The 15,382-nt window shown below is 37.8% G+C and overlaps 1 protein-coding gene across 1 annotated transcript; it reads right to left on the reverse strand.

Annotated features, from left to right (window-relative positions):
- Positions 1–84: 84 nt before the first annotated feature.
- On the reverse strand, positions 85–8,751 carry LOC117318708 (poly [ADP-ribose] polymerase tankyrase-like). Its single transcript, XM_033873668.1, has 7 exons — positions 8,666–8,751; positions 5,028–5,064; positions 3,574–3,606; positions 852–935; positions 593–676; positions 360–443; positions 85–210 (listed from the first exon to the last, which is right to left on the reverse strand). The coding sequence occupies exons 2-7, from the start codon at positions 5,049–5,051 to the stop codon at positions 85–87; spliced, it is 435 nt and encodes a 144-aa protein (XP_033729559.1). The 5' UTR covers positions 5,052–5,064; positions 8,666–8,751.
- Between the last annotated feature and the right edge of the window lie 6,631 nt (positions 8,752–15,382).

Genomic DNA, 15,382 nt, shown 5'->3' on the forward strand with positions numbered 1-15,382 from the left:
TATTTGTTATACTCTTAATATTGAAAGTGTTGCAAACATTTGTATTCAGTAACAAAACTCTAAACCCGTAGACCTGTTCTGGTTTTAAAATGATGAAAACGAATAATCACCGATGACAGCGCTCACCTTGTTAGGATCAGCGCCGGAAATAAGTAGTAGTCTGATTATTTCAGTTTCGCCCCGTGATGCTGCTCTTTCCAACGCATATCCCTGTGCCAAAAGAAGATATTTATATTTGTTATACTCTTAATATTGAAAGTGTTGCAAACATTTGTATTCAGTAACAAAACTCTAAACCCGTAGACCTGTTCTGGTTTTAAAATGATGAAAACGAATAAATCACCGATGACAGCGCTCACCTTGTTAGGATCAGCGCCGGAAATAAGTAGTAGTCTGATTATTTCAGTTTCGCCCCGTGATGCTGCTCTTTCCCACGCATATCCCTGTGCCAAAAGAAGATATTTATATTTGTTATACTCTTAATATTGAAAGTGTTGCAAACATTTGTATTCAGTAACAAAACTCTAAACCCGTAGACCTGTTCTGGTTTTAAAATGATTAAAACGAATAAATCACAGATGACAGCGCTCACCTTGTTAGGATCAGCGCCGGAAGTAAGTAGTAGCTTGATTATTTCAGTTTCGCCCCGTGATGCTGCTCTTTCAAACGCATAACCCTGTGTCAAAATGAGATATTTACATTAATGATTCTTTCATTTTGTAACGGTAAGACTAATACCAAATACTGGAAATGTTGCAAACATCTGTAAACGGTAACGAAACTCGGAACCAGTAGACGTGTTTGGGTTTAAAAGTGTCTGAAATGAACCAATGGCTGAATACAACACTCACCTTGTTAGGATCAGCACCGGAAGTTAGTATTAGTTTGGCTATTTCAGTTTTCCCCCGTGACGCTGCTCTTTCCAAAGCATCACCCTGTATCAAAGTGGAATATGTTCAATCGTGTATATCTATCGGTAAAGATATAAACTCCGAATATTGTTTGTACAAATTTTACAAATATGCACGTTGATGATTTGTAAAGATCTGCCAAAACTGGTCTTTATAATGAAATTAAATACAGAAATAATGTTCTGATTTAAATTAATGGGCGATAGATGAGAATGAAATATGTATCAGAACTACATTATAAGTAAATAATAAATACACTAACAACCCTTCAAATCACAAGAGCTTGGTCGTGGTGGATAATTGGTAAATGGTAATTCAAAATATGTTTTAACATGTCTCTGATGAGTTGCGATTTCCAACACACGATTTAGGCAAGTCTTTCATGACACAAATGCTTTTCGTTAATTTGTTTCATATACAATGCCCGTATACCGAGTTACATAGATATATACAGAGTAACATAGACATACAACGAGTCACTTAGACCTATACACAGTAGCATAGACCTATACCGAGTCACATTAACCTATACCAGGTTACATGGATATATATCGAGTTACATATATCTATATGAATTACATATATCTATACCGAGTCACATAGACGTAAACCGAGTCATACAGACCTTAACCGAGTTAAAAAGCTATATATATATAGAGGTTCCCCAACGAGTGGAGATTATTTATCATTTTTATCCAACTCGAGTTAGTTAATTTTCTAATTTTGAAAAGACACGAGCTTTAGCGAGTGTCTTTTCAGAATTAGAAAATTAACTAACGAGAGTTGGATAAAAATAATAAACAATCATTACGAGTAGGGGAACTTGTTTATCCCATAACTTCTTTACTGACAAATGTAAGCATGTCAAGTTCAAATTCTCCCAACGTAGCAACTAAATTCCGTGAACCAAATCACTACGGGACAAAATATAGGTCGTTATGAACGAAAGCTTATCATCTATTTTAGATGCACGACTAATATTTTCTGTACTTTATTTGTAAATGATATTATTTTATAAAACGAAATATAAGTTTAAAAGTCCTTGTATCTGTGTAACTTATAAAAAGGTAACTTGTTTAAATAACTCCGCTCGAAATATTCGAAGACGACACCGTCATCGCGAAGTCGAACGTCACCGCTGAATATTAGACTAATCATTGTCAGATTCAATTATCGGTCCTTAAATGGATTTCGTAGGTATGCTATTACTAGATATTGTGATGTTAAATGTTCATTCTGAGATTTATTAATTCAAGACATCGTGCATTTCAACAAATATTTCGGAAACCGAGCTGGAGTGTTGAGCAATATAGGCCTATTTAGTTTACGTTTGTCAGTGTGTTTACACGAAATCTCATCAGTTTACTGACATGAGACAAATGTTCCAAGATGATTTTTAAATGTTTGTGTTTGGGATGAATATATTCGTAATAAAGGTAAGTGGAATGATAAGAAAACTTGCGTTTATTCGTTGATTTTTTTTCTGTTGGTACAATATCCGTACCGAATGACACCCAACTTAAAAAGGGAAGCTGCCTAACAGTTACGTTAGATGGTGCGACCGTTTCATTCAAATGACTACGATTTAGAGACAGCGATTTAACCATTTTGTATTACATTTGTTCATTGTTTTGATAATCCATTCATTGCTATCGGGATCCACTGCATATCTAGAATCAAGGGGGAGGGGGGAGGTCAGTTATGGTTCGCTACTTGTATGCCTATAATCGATGCAATATCTCGCTTCCGTGCGTCGTCTATTTTATCATCATCAAATTATATTTCGTATGACGCAAACCCCAGATTAATCAACATTTCCATGAGGACACCCCTCTCACCCAGTTATGCTAATGTTGAGCACTGAAAAATTCCACAAAACGTGTCCATGCTGATCTTTTGAAGACAGGCGGTACAAAAAAAGAGAAGATAAGTGAGAGTAGTAAAAATAGTCCGTGGTCAAAGGCCAGAGGTTAGCCAATCAGATTCCTTGGAGGTCACAAATGACCAATCGGAGGCTTAGAAAGTGGTTACACACTGCGGTGTGTAAACAAAAACAATAACACACTGCTACGAATTTTATCACGTGCCATATCAGTTGTGAAACAAGCGTGGTTATGGGATAAAATTATATATCTGATTTTTTTCTGGGTAGGAAACAAGATGACCACCGTAACTTCATTTCCGATTTTGGAGACTTTGAGTAATAACAGCAATTCTATTGAACCAATCTTAATTAATTTTGTTTTGTTGTAGTGACATTGACTTAAAAGGACGATTTGGTTTGGTTTGGTTTATTTTGTTCAACGTCCTATTAACAGCTAAGGTCATTTAAGGACGGCCTCCCGTGCGTGCGACATGCATGCGTGTGGTGAGTGCGTATGTGTGTTTTGGGAGGCTGCGGTATGTTCGTGTTAAGTCTCCTTGTGATAGGCCGGAACTTTTGCCGATTTAAAGGACGAAGAATACTTTGATTTTAGTAAGTATTTTATTATACTTTTTGAAGGCTGGGATAAATATTATTCCCAAGTGTCTCATTGAGGAAACATTGGACTATATGAAGCATTCTAGGACATTAAAATGGTAACGACAAAGAAATTTGTTTCTGGAATTATTGTGAAGCAAATGTTATTTGTGTAAAGTGAAACACATTAAAAAAACTCACGTCTTTTGATGCTACCTCCCACCAAGTTAAAAACTGAAACAAAAGGCAAAGTGAAGTATTACGCAACATGACATATTAATGCTGTCATGATTATTTAAAAAATAATAATTATCAAAACGATCTGAAACGTTTTTTTGGGTTTTTCTTGACAGCATCAGAGCATTGGAATTGTTCAATACCGGGACAGGAAAATGTATGTTTTCAACCTTGTGAAGCGAATTCTCTAACATTGCTTAAAACACTGAGCAAAACTCCTATTACTGAAAGAAAGAATCACATAAATTCTCTGAAAAGCGACTGCTTCTTATTTTCACGACTGTATATTGCATGTCAAAACAGAGGAAGCGACTAAGACGATTTTTTTTATCATAGATAACATAGATATCCCCAATCTCTGAGCATAGTTGAACACCTACGTCAGTGTGCAAAAATAAACTTGCTGATGAAGTACATGAAGCTTCACTGCATCACAAATGATAGAGTTTCTGAAGGAATAAACGCTACAATCGAAGCAGCAATCGCCATTTTGTTACGCCTTTGTATTGCAACAACGTTTGATGATCAAACTCCTTCCCTGCATGGAAGGCAAATGAACAAGTCCGTTGAAGTAGATGTAGGATGTCTACCTAAGTGATAATGTAAAGTACATGAAACAAACGTGGTGCAGGCATTCGTCTGCATGTTGAAGTTGTAGCAAACATTCCTGAGAACTGACTTTCTGAGAAAAGACGAACAACTCCTATTAAACAAATTCACGGACTTGTCAACATATCACAGGAAAGAAATCGCCTGCGTTCCATACATTTACATTGTATGATAATGTTTCGCCATTAGGAGGGAAAGAAAAAAACACGTGAAAAATTAAACGGTCACCGAAGACATGACATGACATGACTTCCCAAACACAGCATCTGATGTCACCAGGCAAGTACTGGAATAACATGACATCTCAATGTAAGAGCTAGTTAGGAATTTTATTCCCGTATCACTTTCAACACCAGTAATATGTTGATCATATATTGCCAATATGTTCATTCAATCAGGCTCTCTTCCCATGCTGATAATATTAACCGATTCTGAATATTTCACTATATAAACTATAGTAAAGTGTAACCCTCCACAAATGGAGAGAGATCCTAGTGTCATGAGATTCACAATTTTGGTACAAAACCATTAAGGCCCTTTTATCCATGAATATTATTTAATTTCATCTTATTTGGGTCTTGATAAGAAAATGTTTGAAATTTCAACTAATTTTACCATTTTTGGCCCCGTCCATAAGCCCCCGGGTGTTAGTCAGGACCAACATGTGCATACCATCAAAGTATCGAACTTTTCGAACTCATCCGATATCGAATCGATATATGGCTGCACATAAAATTTCATCAAACTTGGTTGATAGTAAGTTAAAGAATGAGAAACAAAACAAACGAACTAATAAATTAAGTACTCACCCAAGGTTTGTATTCGTTAAACATCAGTGATTCCTTACTGCAATAAAATAATTATTGAAGTGTAGTTGGATCTAGTTCGGTTTATAATAATTAAAAAATAAACCAGTCCGTCAGATATCTTCATATTTCAACTGTATTGAAATCAGAACGATTTTATAGTGAGCCAACAACGTTATCTTACAAATCAACAATTCAATCAGTCGTCTGCACAGCGAATTCTTTTCGGCGGCCATGTCGGAAGTACATGCTTTACCCGTTCAATATCCGCCTCAGTTCAACCGCTCTGATGTCCTCATGCAAATGCGAATTTCAAATGACTGGGGAAGTGGAAAGACAATGCATACACTCCATTTTAATATTATGATTTATTGTGCTTTTAGCATTGCGAAATATGGCGTGTTCTCATTTATTGCACACTAATTACATATATGAAGTTGAACTATTTTATGAAAATATTGTTCTATTTCGTTTTTTCTTCTGTTTGAGTAAACTCTTCTATTTTGATTTCTCAACATTTTCGCGAAAAAATGACTTTAATGATGTAACCCGAAGAAACACTCAATCAGAAAGTGACTCTGAAGCAGAACAAGATGAATTATTGAAGGATATTATTGCTTGTGTTGAGGCACAGATGCCCTCATGATCTAGAGTACAACAAAAGACGACATTCGTGGAATCCATACCTATCACATAGAATGGATTCTAGATGTTATGCGAAAATAATCAACATTTGGTGTTAGCTTGCACTTACTATATCTATAGCTACTTTTGTTTTGGTTTCCATACTACTGAACGGGTGAAAAAGATCTAGGCTCTAATATGCCGAAATAAAAATGGAAATCAGTCTACTGTGAATAATGGATTTGTTTACTCGGGATAACTTCCAAGGTTCGTGCACATATCCTGACGGTCATTTTACTTAATTACAACAAACTTTGCCTCATTACAAAATATTTAAGAGTGATAAACATTTTGACCTTTGACCGATGGTCCTGAGCTGAGGTCTGAGTATTTTAGTAGAAGTTGTCCGGACAAGCCTCAACTAATCAGAAGTCGGCGGCTATTTTGAACAAGGGCCCAGTGGGCTCGAATCGCTCATCTGCAATGCAGTGATCTTTTCATATATGGATCCTGCAGTCATTTGAAAGCATGCTACAGGACCAATATAATGTCTCTCGGTACTTTGGCTAAGCATACTTGATCGACGTGACCTTGAATGTGAGTCAAGGTCATTCATTTGAACAAACTTTGTAGCCCTTCATCATAGCATGCTTCAGAGCCAATATTGGGTCTCTGGGCCACTTGGTTATCAAGACGTTTAAAAAGATTTTAGTATGTTAGATCCTTGTGACCTTGAATGGAGGTCAAGGTCATCCATTATAACAAACTTAATAGCCCTTCATCCTAGCATGCTACTTACCTAATATTGGGTCTCTGGGCCTTTTGGTTATCAAGAAGTCGTTTAAAGATTGTAGCATATTTGACCCATGTGATCTTGAATGAAAGTCAAGGTCATCCATTTGAACAAACTTGGTAGCCCTACAACCCAGCATGCTTAAGACCTAATATTGGGTTTCTGGACTCCCTGCAGGTAGGGCGTAAGAATTGTACCTGCTGCCCCAATTGCATGATCGTAAGAGGCGACTAAACTTGGGATCTTATCTTTTCTCTTCTTTCCTAACAACTTTCTTCTTCCTAATGTCTCCCTTGACAATGCCTCAATTTTGGCCTTTAGTTGAGCGTTCGCCCCTGTGAGGAAGGCTTTGGGTTCTGTCCCCTAGCCGAGACATACCAGAGTCTTTAAAAATGGTAGTTGCTACTCCTGCTTAGCGCTCAGCATATTTGGAGTGGGACGACTGGTTCGCCCGTTGTCAGTATAATGTGACCGGGTGGGGTGTGCTGCTGGGTGTCTTCGGCAGTATGCTTCAGTGAGGTAGCACTATAAATCGGCAAAAGTTCCGGCCTATCACAAGGAGACTTAACACGAACATACCGCAGCCTCCCAAAACACACATACGCACTCACCACACGCATGCATGTCGCATGCACGGGAGGCCGTCCTTAAAAGACCTTAGCTGTTAATAGGACGTTAAAAAAAAAAAAAAAAAAAATGATCGTAAGAGGCGACTAAACTTGGGATCTTATCTTTTCTCTTCTTTCTTAACAACTTTCTTCTTCCTGGTGTCTCCCTTGACAATGCCTCACGTTATGCCTTTAGTTCAGCGTTCGTACCTGTGAGGAAGGCTTTGGATTCTGTCCCCTGGGCGAGACATACCAGAGAATGGCAGTCGCTACTCCTGCTTAGCGCTCAGCATATTTGGAGTGGAACGACTGGTTCCCCCGTTGTCAGTATAATGCGACCGGGTGGGTGTGCTGCTGGGTGTCTTCGGCAGTATGCTTCAATGAGGTAGCACTATAAATCGGCAAAAGTTCCGGCCTATCACAAGGAGACTTAACACGAACATACCGCAGCCTCCCAAAACACACATACGCACTCACCACACGCATGCATGTCGCACGCACGGGAGGCCGTCCTTAAATGACCTTAGCTGTTAATAGCACGTTAAACAAAATAAACCAAACCAGATTTGGTCACATATTTGTTATAATTCATACATGTTAAATAAAGAAAGGAGGTTTTTGTGGCATGCGAAGGGGGTTAACTGTTAAGCACTTCATGATAGACTTCTCGATTTTCAGCATATTCTTGAAAATGTTACGAAGTTAATAACACGGAGAGACTGTTTGAGAAAGTGAATATTTCCACGATATCAATGCATCATAAAGAATGTGATGTTGATTTGACTTTGATGTCGTTTTGCTTCTGTTCTTGGCCCTGTATGACCAGATATATTAATAAGCTGTTCTATATTTGATCAACCAATTAATCACTCAATTGCCCCCATTGCATGATCGTAAGAGGCGACTAAACTTGGGATCTTATCTTTTCTCTTCTTTCTTAACAACTTTCTTCTTCCTAATGTCTCCCTTGACAATGCCTCACTTTTGGCCTTTAGTTGAGCGTTCGCCCCTGTGAGGAAAGCTTTGGGTTCTGTCCCCTGGCCGAGACATACCAGAGTCTTTAAAAATGGTAGTTGCTGCTCCTGCTTAGCGCTCAGCAAATTAGGAGTGGGACGACTGGTTCGCCCGTTGTCAGTATAATGTGACCGGGTGGGGTGTGCTGCTGGGTGTCTTCGGCAGTATGCTTCAGTGAGGTAGCACTCGAAATCGGCAAAAGATCCGGCCTATCACAAGGAGACTTAACATAAACATACCGCAGCCTCCCAAAACACACATACGCACTCATCACACGCATGCATGTCGCACGCACGGGGGGCCGTCCTTAAATGACCTTAGCTGTTAATAGGACGTTAAACAAAATAAACCAAACCAAACCAAACCAAACTACTCCCAATTAAAAAATTAACTATCATAAATTTAGCATACAAACCGAAACAAAGTACTGTTTACAAGTAATGCAGAGCGAATATAGAGTGAAACTGGTGAAAAACAGTTTGATCGAACAATCATCTAGCTGATTCAAATGTCACACCATGATTTCGGGCAATATCTTGAATATGGGGATATTTCTCCCGGCCTAATATGACTCTTGTGTCTTGCAAGGTATATGTACTTACCTTATTCATACTCAAACGAAACACAAATATCTCTATGAGACAGGATTATTTGTTCACGATAGTGCATCAAGTATTTATGCAATATCGTCCACTTATACACTGTATCCATATAAAATCATTTTGGGATGACACGTCTGTTAACACTTCGGCATTCCAAACGTTTCTCATATATCAGATGAGACAGGATTATTTGTTCGCGTATTTGTACCTACCATCACAAATTCTTCCTCATCAAACAAAAACACTAAGTATTGTACATTCGGAATTTTTGTAGATTGTAGTGAAGCATTATTATTAAAATCATTCGGAACACACTTCGTTGAGTAAGGAATGTGAACATAGCACGAAAGCGCAATTCGTGACACTCGGTGTTTGTAACATATACATATGACCGAGATCTTTCCTCAGTACCGACATATCTGCTGTATACACTCTATACAAGTATTTCCGGTTTTCACTTGAGGACAAATATATGTTGAGTGTTTATCTAGTGTTACATGCTAAATAAACAAAGCGTAAATAACAGTTAATATAAATATGTAATGCTGTTAACATATATAAATGGGACAAAGAAATAATTCTAACAGTGTGGACATGAAATATGTCAAATTTTCGACGCAATCCACCAATTTATCAAGACACAGATAATTCAAATACAATCACATGTTTATAATCAGTACTGGGCAATACAAGATACAGTAAAAAAGTATTTAGGCAGTAGTTGAAATAACAACCATGAACTCTTCGGCTGACGTGGGCCGAAGGCGGTGGCTAGCGTGACATGTACAAAGCCATGTTCTATGATGGGACGCCATATGACCAACGGTCAAGACATTTGAAAATATCCCGCGCGTGTAAATGCTGTAGTGTTAATAGACGTATCATTCTAAAATGATTTTATATGGATACAGTATCCAGGAGCTGGTGGGCGATATTGCATAAATACTTGATGCACTATCGTCCATGAAATGATAATGGATAAAATAAATATATTTTGTAAAATGTCTGGAGAACTCTCAAAATACCCTGTTAAGAATCAAATTGGCCAACATCCCTGAGAGCAAAGTTATATAAAGTGACAGTTTGCACGTTTACCTGTAGAATCTGTGTATACAAAGCTTGCACATTTAACTGTAGACTCTGTGGATTGGAGACAGTTTGAACGTTTACCTGTAGACTGTGTATGGACACAGTATATACCTTTACCTGTATAATCTGTTTATGCACACAGTTTACACGTCTACCTGTATAATCTGTTAATGGAAACAGTTTACACATTTACCTGAAGACTGTGTATGGACAAAGTTTGCACGTATACATGTAGACTCTGTGTATGGACAAAGTTTGAACGTTTACCTGTAGACTGTATGGACAAAGATTGCACGTTTACCTGTAGAATCTGTATAGACAAAGTTTGCACGTTTACCTGTAGACTCTATGGATTGGACAGTTTGAACGTTTATCTGTAGACTGAGTATGGACACAGTTTAAAGGTTTAACAGTAGACTGTGTATGGACAGTTTGCACGTTTACCTGTAGACTGTGTATGGATACCGTTTGCAGGTTTACCTGTAAAATCTGTGTATGGACAAAGTTTGCACGTTTACCTTTTGACTGTATGGACAAAGTTTGCAGGTTAACCTGCAGACTGTGTATGGACACAGTCTATACATTTACCTGTATAATCTGTTTATGGACATAGTTTGCAGGTTTACATGTATACTCTGTGTATGGACACAGTTTGCACGTTTACCTGTTGGCTGTATGGACAAAGTTTGCAGGTTTACCTGCAGACTGTATGGACACAGTCTATAGGTTTAACAGTAGACTTTGTGTATGGACAGTTTGCACGTTTACCTGTAGACTGTGTATGGATACCGTTTGCAGGTTTACCTGTAAAATCTGTGTATGGACAAAGTTTGCACGTTTACCTTTTGACTGTATGGACAAAGTTTGCAGGTTAACCTGCAGACTGTGTATGGACACAGTCTATACATTTACCTGTATAATCTGTTTATGGACATAGTTTGCAGGTTTACATGTATACTCTGTGTATGGACACAGTTTGCACGTTTACCTGTTGGCTGTATGGACAAAGTTTGCAGGTTTACCTGCAGACTGTGTATGGACACAGTCTATACATTTACCTGTATAATCTGTTTATGGACATAATTTGCAGGTTTACCTGAAGAATCTGTGCATGGCCAAAGTAATATATACGCTAGTATCCGCCTTCGGCCCATGTTTGCCGAAGGTTTCATTGTGGTTTTTCCAGTTACTTAAACATTATTCTTAGTGTGTTTTATTGTATGTCCAGTACTTCTTATATATAATATGTGATTGTATTTGTATTTTTTTGTGTTTTGATAAAGGGGCGGATTGCCTCGAAAATTTAACAAGCCTCCTTGTTCAAACTGTTTGAATTACTTCTTTGCTTTTAGACCAAAAAATGTAAGATATCTAGTAGTGAGCAGCATATTACATTCATCTGCATCTGTCGTTACAACAGGCTCCTTCAACACATGCATCGAAAAACGTGCAAATTGTGCCCATACACTGAGTCCACAGACACGTTTAAATGTGTAATAAACAACCGTGATTATCACATTTTACGATCACTGACATGCACATCAGCCAATGTTGTATATCTCCTCTCCTGCAAAAAATGCAAAATGCAGTATGTTGGAGAAATCAGCACAAAGCTCAACATCAGAATCAACAATCACCGTTGCTCCATCAAGCAAAACAGACCAGACTTTCCTGTGGCAAGGCATTTCAATTTACCTAGTCACAGTTGGAAGGATATGCAGGTGGTCGCCATTGATCACTGTCCTACCTGGAATGAAACGAAACGTCGTTCCAGAGAAATATACTGGATAACCAATCTCCAAACCTAGCTGCTACCCTCGGGGTATGAACGAAAATTGGAGGACGTCTTCTGGGTGTATTCTCCATGTGACCATTATATTTGACAATTCATGTAGTTAATTATTCAATTTGTTAAATTTTCATAATTGCTGTACTTATAGGGGCATAAATTCATTGTTGCTCTTTGAGACTCGTATTTAGTCGCCTCCCGCCTTCATGCAACAGCATCTTGGTCCGATTTGGCCCGAATCGTCTGTTTCCCGTAGCGTCCTGTAGGGACACTTCGGCATTCGTATTTCTTATATTCTCAGTCTTGATAAATATTCGTAGTAGTTTTTTTTCACATCACTCTCTATAATTCTAATGATCTTAAACATATTTTTCTATAGTTTTTCAGACTTTGTACACGATATTTCATCTATCACTGCTGAGACGAGAATGAATAAATTTTATTCTGAAATCTGATATCAATGCATTGTCGTCCCCTTGCTGTATTTAGGGACGAATCGTCTTTGAACTCTTCGATATACTTTCACGTGCGGGGGAATTCAAAATATCTCTGCCGTTGGTCGCATATCGTTCTTGTGTTGAACATGATAGTCACGCTAGTATCCGCCTTCGCCCCACGTTTGCGGAAGGGTTCATTGTGGTTTCTCCAGTTACTAAAACATTATTCTTATTGTATTTTATTGTATTTCCAGTACTTCTTACATATATATATTTAATATGTGATTGTATTTGTATTTTTTTGTGTTTTGATAAAGGGGCGGATTGCCTCGAAAATTTAACAAGCCTCATTGTTCACACTGTTTGAATTACTTCTTTGCCCCATATATATATATATAAGCGGTATAGTCTAACCAGAATGACCTGTCGTGTTGAAATTTGATTAGCATATTGGTTACAGAATAGTCTAGATTTAGCGACAAAACTGTAAACATGTGAACAATTGATCACATAGTTATTGTTTTAATATGTGTAATCCATGTGTCAAATATAAATCATAAAATCCCTGTGCTGTCAATATAGAATTGTAACAAAAACAAATGCTCCAAAACAGCACCCTGCTGGAGACAAGTATTCCCAGTCAATATGTTTTGTTAACATACCTGTGCACAAATGGAATTACCCACGAAAACGTCAACGCGAAAGGTCATTCTGGTTTGACTATACAAGGGCTAATTGACATGTTGTGAGCCTCGTATTGAAGGAGCTACTCAATTATGTTCTTTTAAAGTCCTACTATTCTCTGACTATACAGGGCCGTTTATTCAAGGACTAGTCTCATTTGGTTAGTTCATATCGACGAGGTAGCACTCGAAAATAAACAAGGCAAGCGGTTTTTATAAAATTGACAAAATCTGTTTGGGTTAGGGTGAAAGAGTCTGTCATTGCCATAATTGCCATTCAGAATTGCGACTTTGAATTGATTGAGCATCCGCGTTACCTTCATATTGTAACGAACGCCGTCCCCACACAGCTATTCGTCAATAGTTTAAGTTCCTCTTCTTAGTGTAGTCACAGACTACTCTCCAACAACCGATGAGGTCTTTTGTCAATTCTGTCAGCTCATTCAATCATAGGTCAAAAGATTTCTACTGTATCTTACCAATCACTTTTTCAATTGAAGAAATAACTCAAAGGCAGTAATAAAGTGCAATACATATAATTCTGGAATTCTTCTGATACAATATTTATTTACAATACATTTGATACCTCACAGAATCATTCAAGTCTCCACTCTATCAATATTTGATTAGATATTCAATAGCATGTTATTCCTTTCTCTTCCCTTTTTCTATAATTCTATTTCATTTAATAAAGAAACTCGAACAATATCAATTCTATTGTGATTTATAATTTAAGGTAATCAACAATGATTGTCAGAAATGACTAGATATAAAGTCATTCTATCTCTTGACAATACTGTCACCAGAATGGCACTAATAGGCAATGATTGAAGTAATATAATGTCTTTAATAATGAGAGGACAATAATCCCAGAGTATACGTTAACTTACAACAATAACAGTATAACAATTAATAAATATTTATAGGGAATGATCTGAGTAATCAGTCCCTCTAATACTATGAGAACACTAATCTCAAAGTATTAGCTAGCCTACTACTACTACTAATATTTTATTATTATTGTAAAATATTATAACATTAATGGACTGGACTGCCCTGCAGGTAGGGCGTAAGAATTGTACCTGCTGCCCCCATTGCATGATCGTAAGAGGCGACTAAACTTGGGATCTTGACAATGCCTCACTTTTGGCCTTTAGTTGAGCGTTCGCCCCTGTGAGGAAGGCTTTGGGTTCTGTCCCCTAGCCGAGACATACCAGAGTCTTTAAAAATGGTAGTTGCTACTCCTGCTTAGCGCTCAGCGTATTTGGAGTGGGACGACTGGTTCGCCCGTTGTCAGTATAATGTGACCGTGTGGGGTGTGCTGCTGGGTGTCTTCGGCAGTATGCTTCAGTGAGGTAGCACTATAAATCGGCAAAAGTTCCGGCCTATCACAAGGAGACTTAAGACGAACATACCGCAGCCTCCCAAAACACACATACGCACTTACCACACGCATACATGTCGCACGCACGGGAGGCCGTCTTTAAATGACCTTAGCTGTTAATAGGACGTTAAACAAAATAAACCAAACCAAACCAAACATTGATGGAAAATTATTATATACTTATTTTCCTCAACGTACTGATACTTAAATATTTCCCCCTGTGACCTATATGAGCTACGGCGTAATAATACCTGCCGATACCAGCGGTTCAAGCTGTCGGAATGAAGATGCTGTCGGTCTTTTATAGAGCTCGCGCCTCCAAACTTCCCTCCGAATTCAATATAAGGAAATAGTGACTTTTGTTAGAGATTATTCTACTTTTACTTCGAGAGTACTTGACCGTTTCACTCATTTACTGCGCGGAACTACATAAGTTGAGCGAAGTAGTGCACCGTACAAAATGCAGAATCATACCTCTATAAACATTTAACTTCAACTAAATGTTAATATAGAAAGCATCATATGACGCTTAAAATTCATATACTTATACGATAAGGCATCAGCGATGATTATAACAAATATCGCCCATAGCAGACGTCATTCAGTACACACTGTATTGACGGAAAAGTAGTGACGAGGGCTGATACAACTAGTCTTGGCCGATATGTCGTTTTCAGGATATATATTTCGTGAGTACTCAAACCACATGTATACTTAACCTCATGCACATTAACACTTGCTATAAAATCATACCTTCCAAAGAAATGATGCTTCTATCAAAGATTAGAGTGCCTTGAAGCATGATGTTTACATTTATATAAAAAAAACTAAGGTTTCAGACACCTTCAGATGACTTCCACCAAAGATTAATAATCATATCTTAATATTAAAATTATTTCCATAATTTTTAAACCAAACATTAAGTCGTCAATAGACATTGGAATGGTATTGTTTACAACACGTCACTGCTGAAACAGGATCAGACACACGATCCATTTACTGATACTACGTCTTGTACTTGATCTAAAATAGTACTCCGTTACACTATATTTCCAATATACGTGCAGCACAAGTGGAACAAAGTATGCACCTCTGTAAAACAATACAAACCAAAGCTGTAAAGCTGCTGACCGTTCAGGATTCTATGAGCCTGATGGCGGGGTACAAAAAGACTACAAGTTTGATTAAAAATAAATATAACAATATTCCCTGACAGGGTCAACAGTTTTGGGAGGTTTTTTGGTTTGGTTTCCTTTGTTTAACGTCCTATTAACAGCTAAGGTCATTTAAAGACGGACTCCCGTACGTGCGACATGCATGCGTGTGGCGAGTGCG

The sequence above is a fragment of the Pecten maximus genome, unplaced genomic scaffold (assembly GCF_902652985.1).
Source record: "Pecten maximus unplaced genomic scaffold, xPecMax1.1, whole genome shotgun sequence".
NCBI classification, from domain to species: Eukaryota; Metazoa; Mollusca; class Bivalvia; order Pectinida; family Pectinidae; genus Pecten; species Pecten maximus.

What these genes read in the sequence shown, in the direction of transcription:
- LOC117318708 (XM_033873668.1), bottom strand. Translation starts at nt 5,051, where the DNA reads ATGTTTAACGAATACAAACCTTGG. An exon ending in CCGGTGCTGATCCTAACAAG is followed by an intron (nt 677 to 851) that starts GTGAGTGTTGTA and finishes ATTTTGACACAG; the next exon opens with GGTTATGCGTTTGAAAGAGC. An exon ending in CCGGCGCTGATCCTAACAAG is followed by an intron (nt 211 to 359) that starts GTGAGCGCTGTC and finishes CTTTTGGCACAG; the next exon opens with GGATATGCGTTGGAAAGAGC.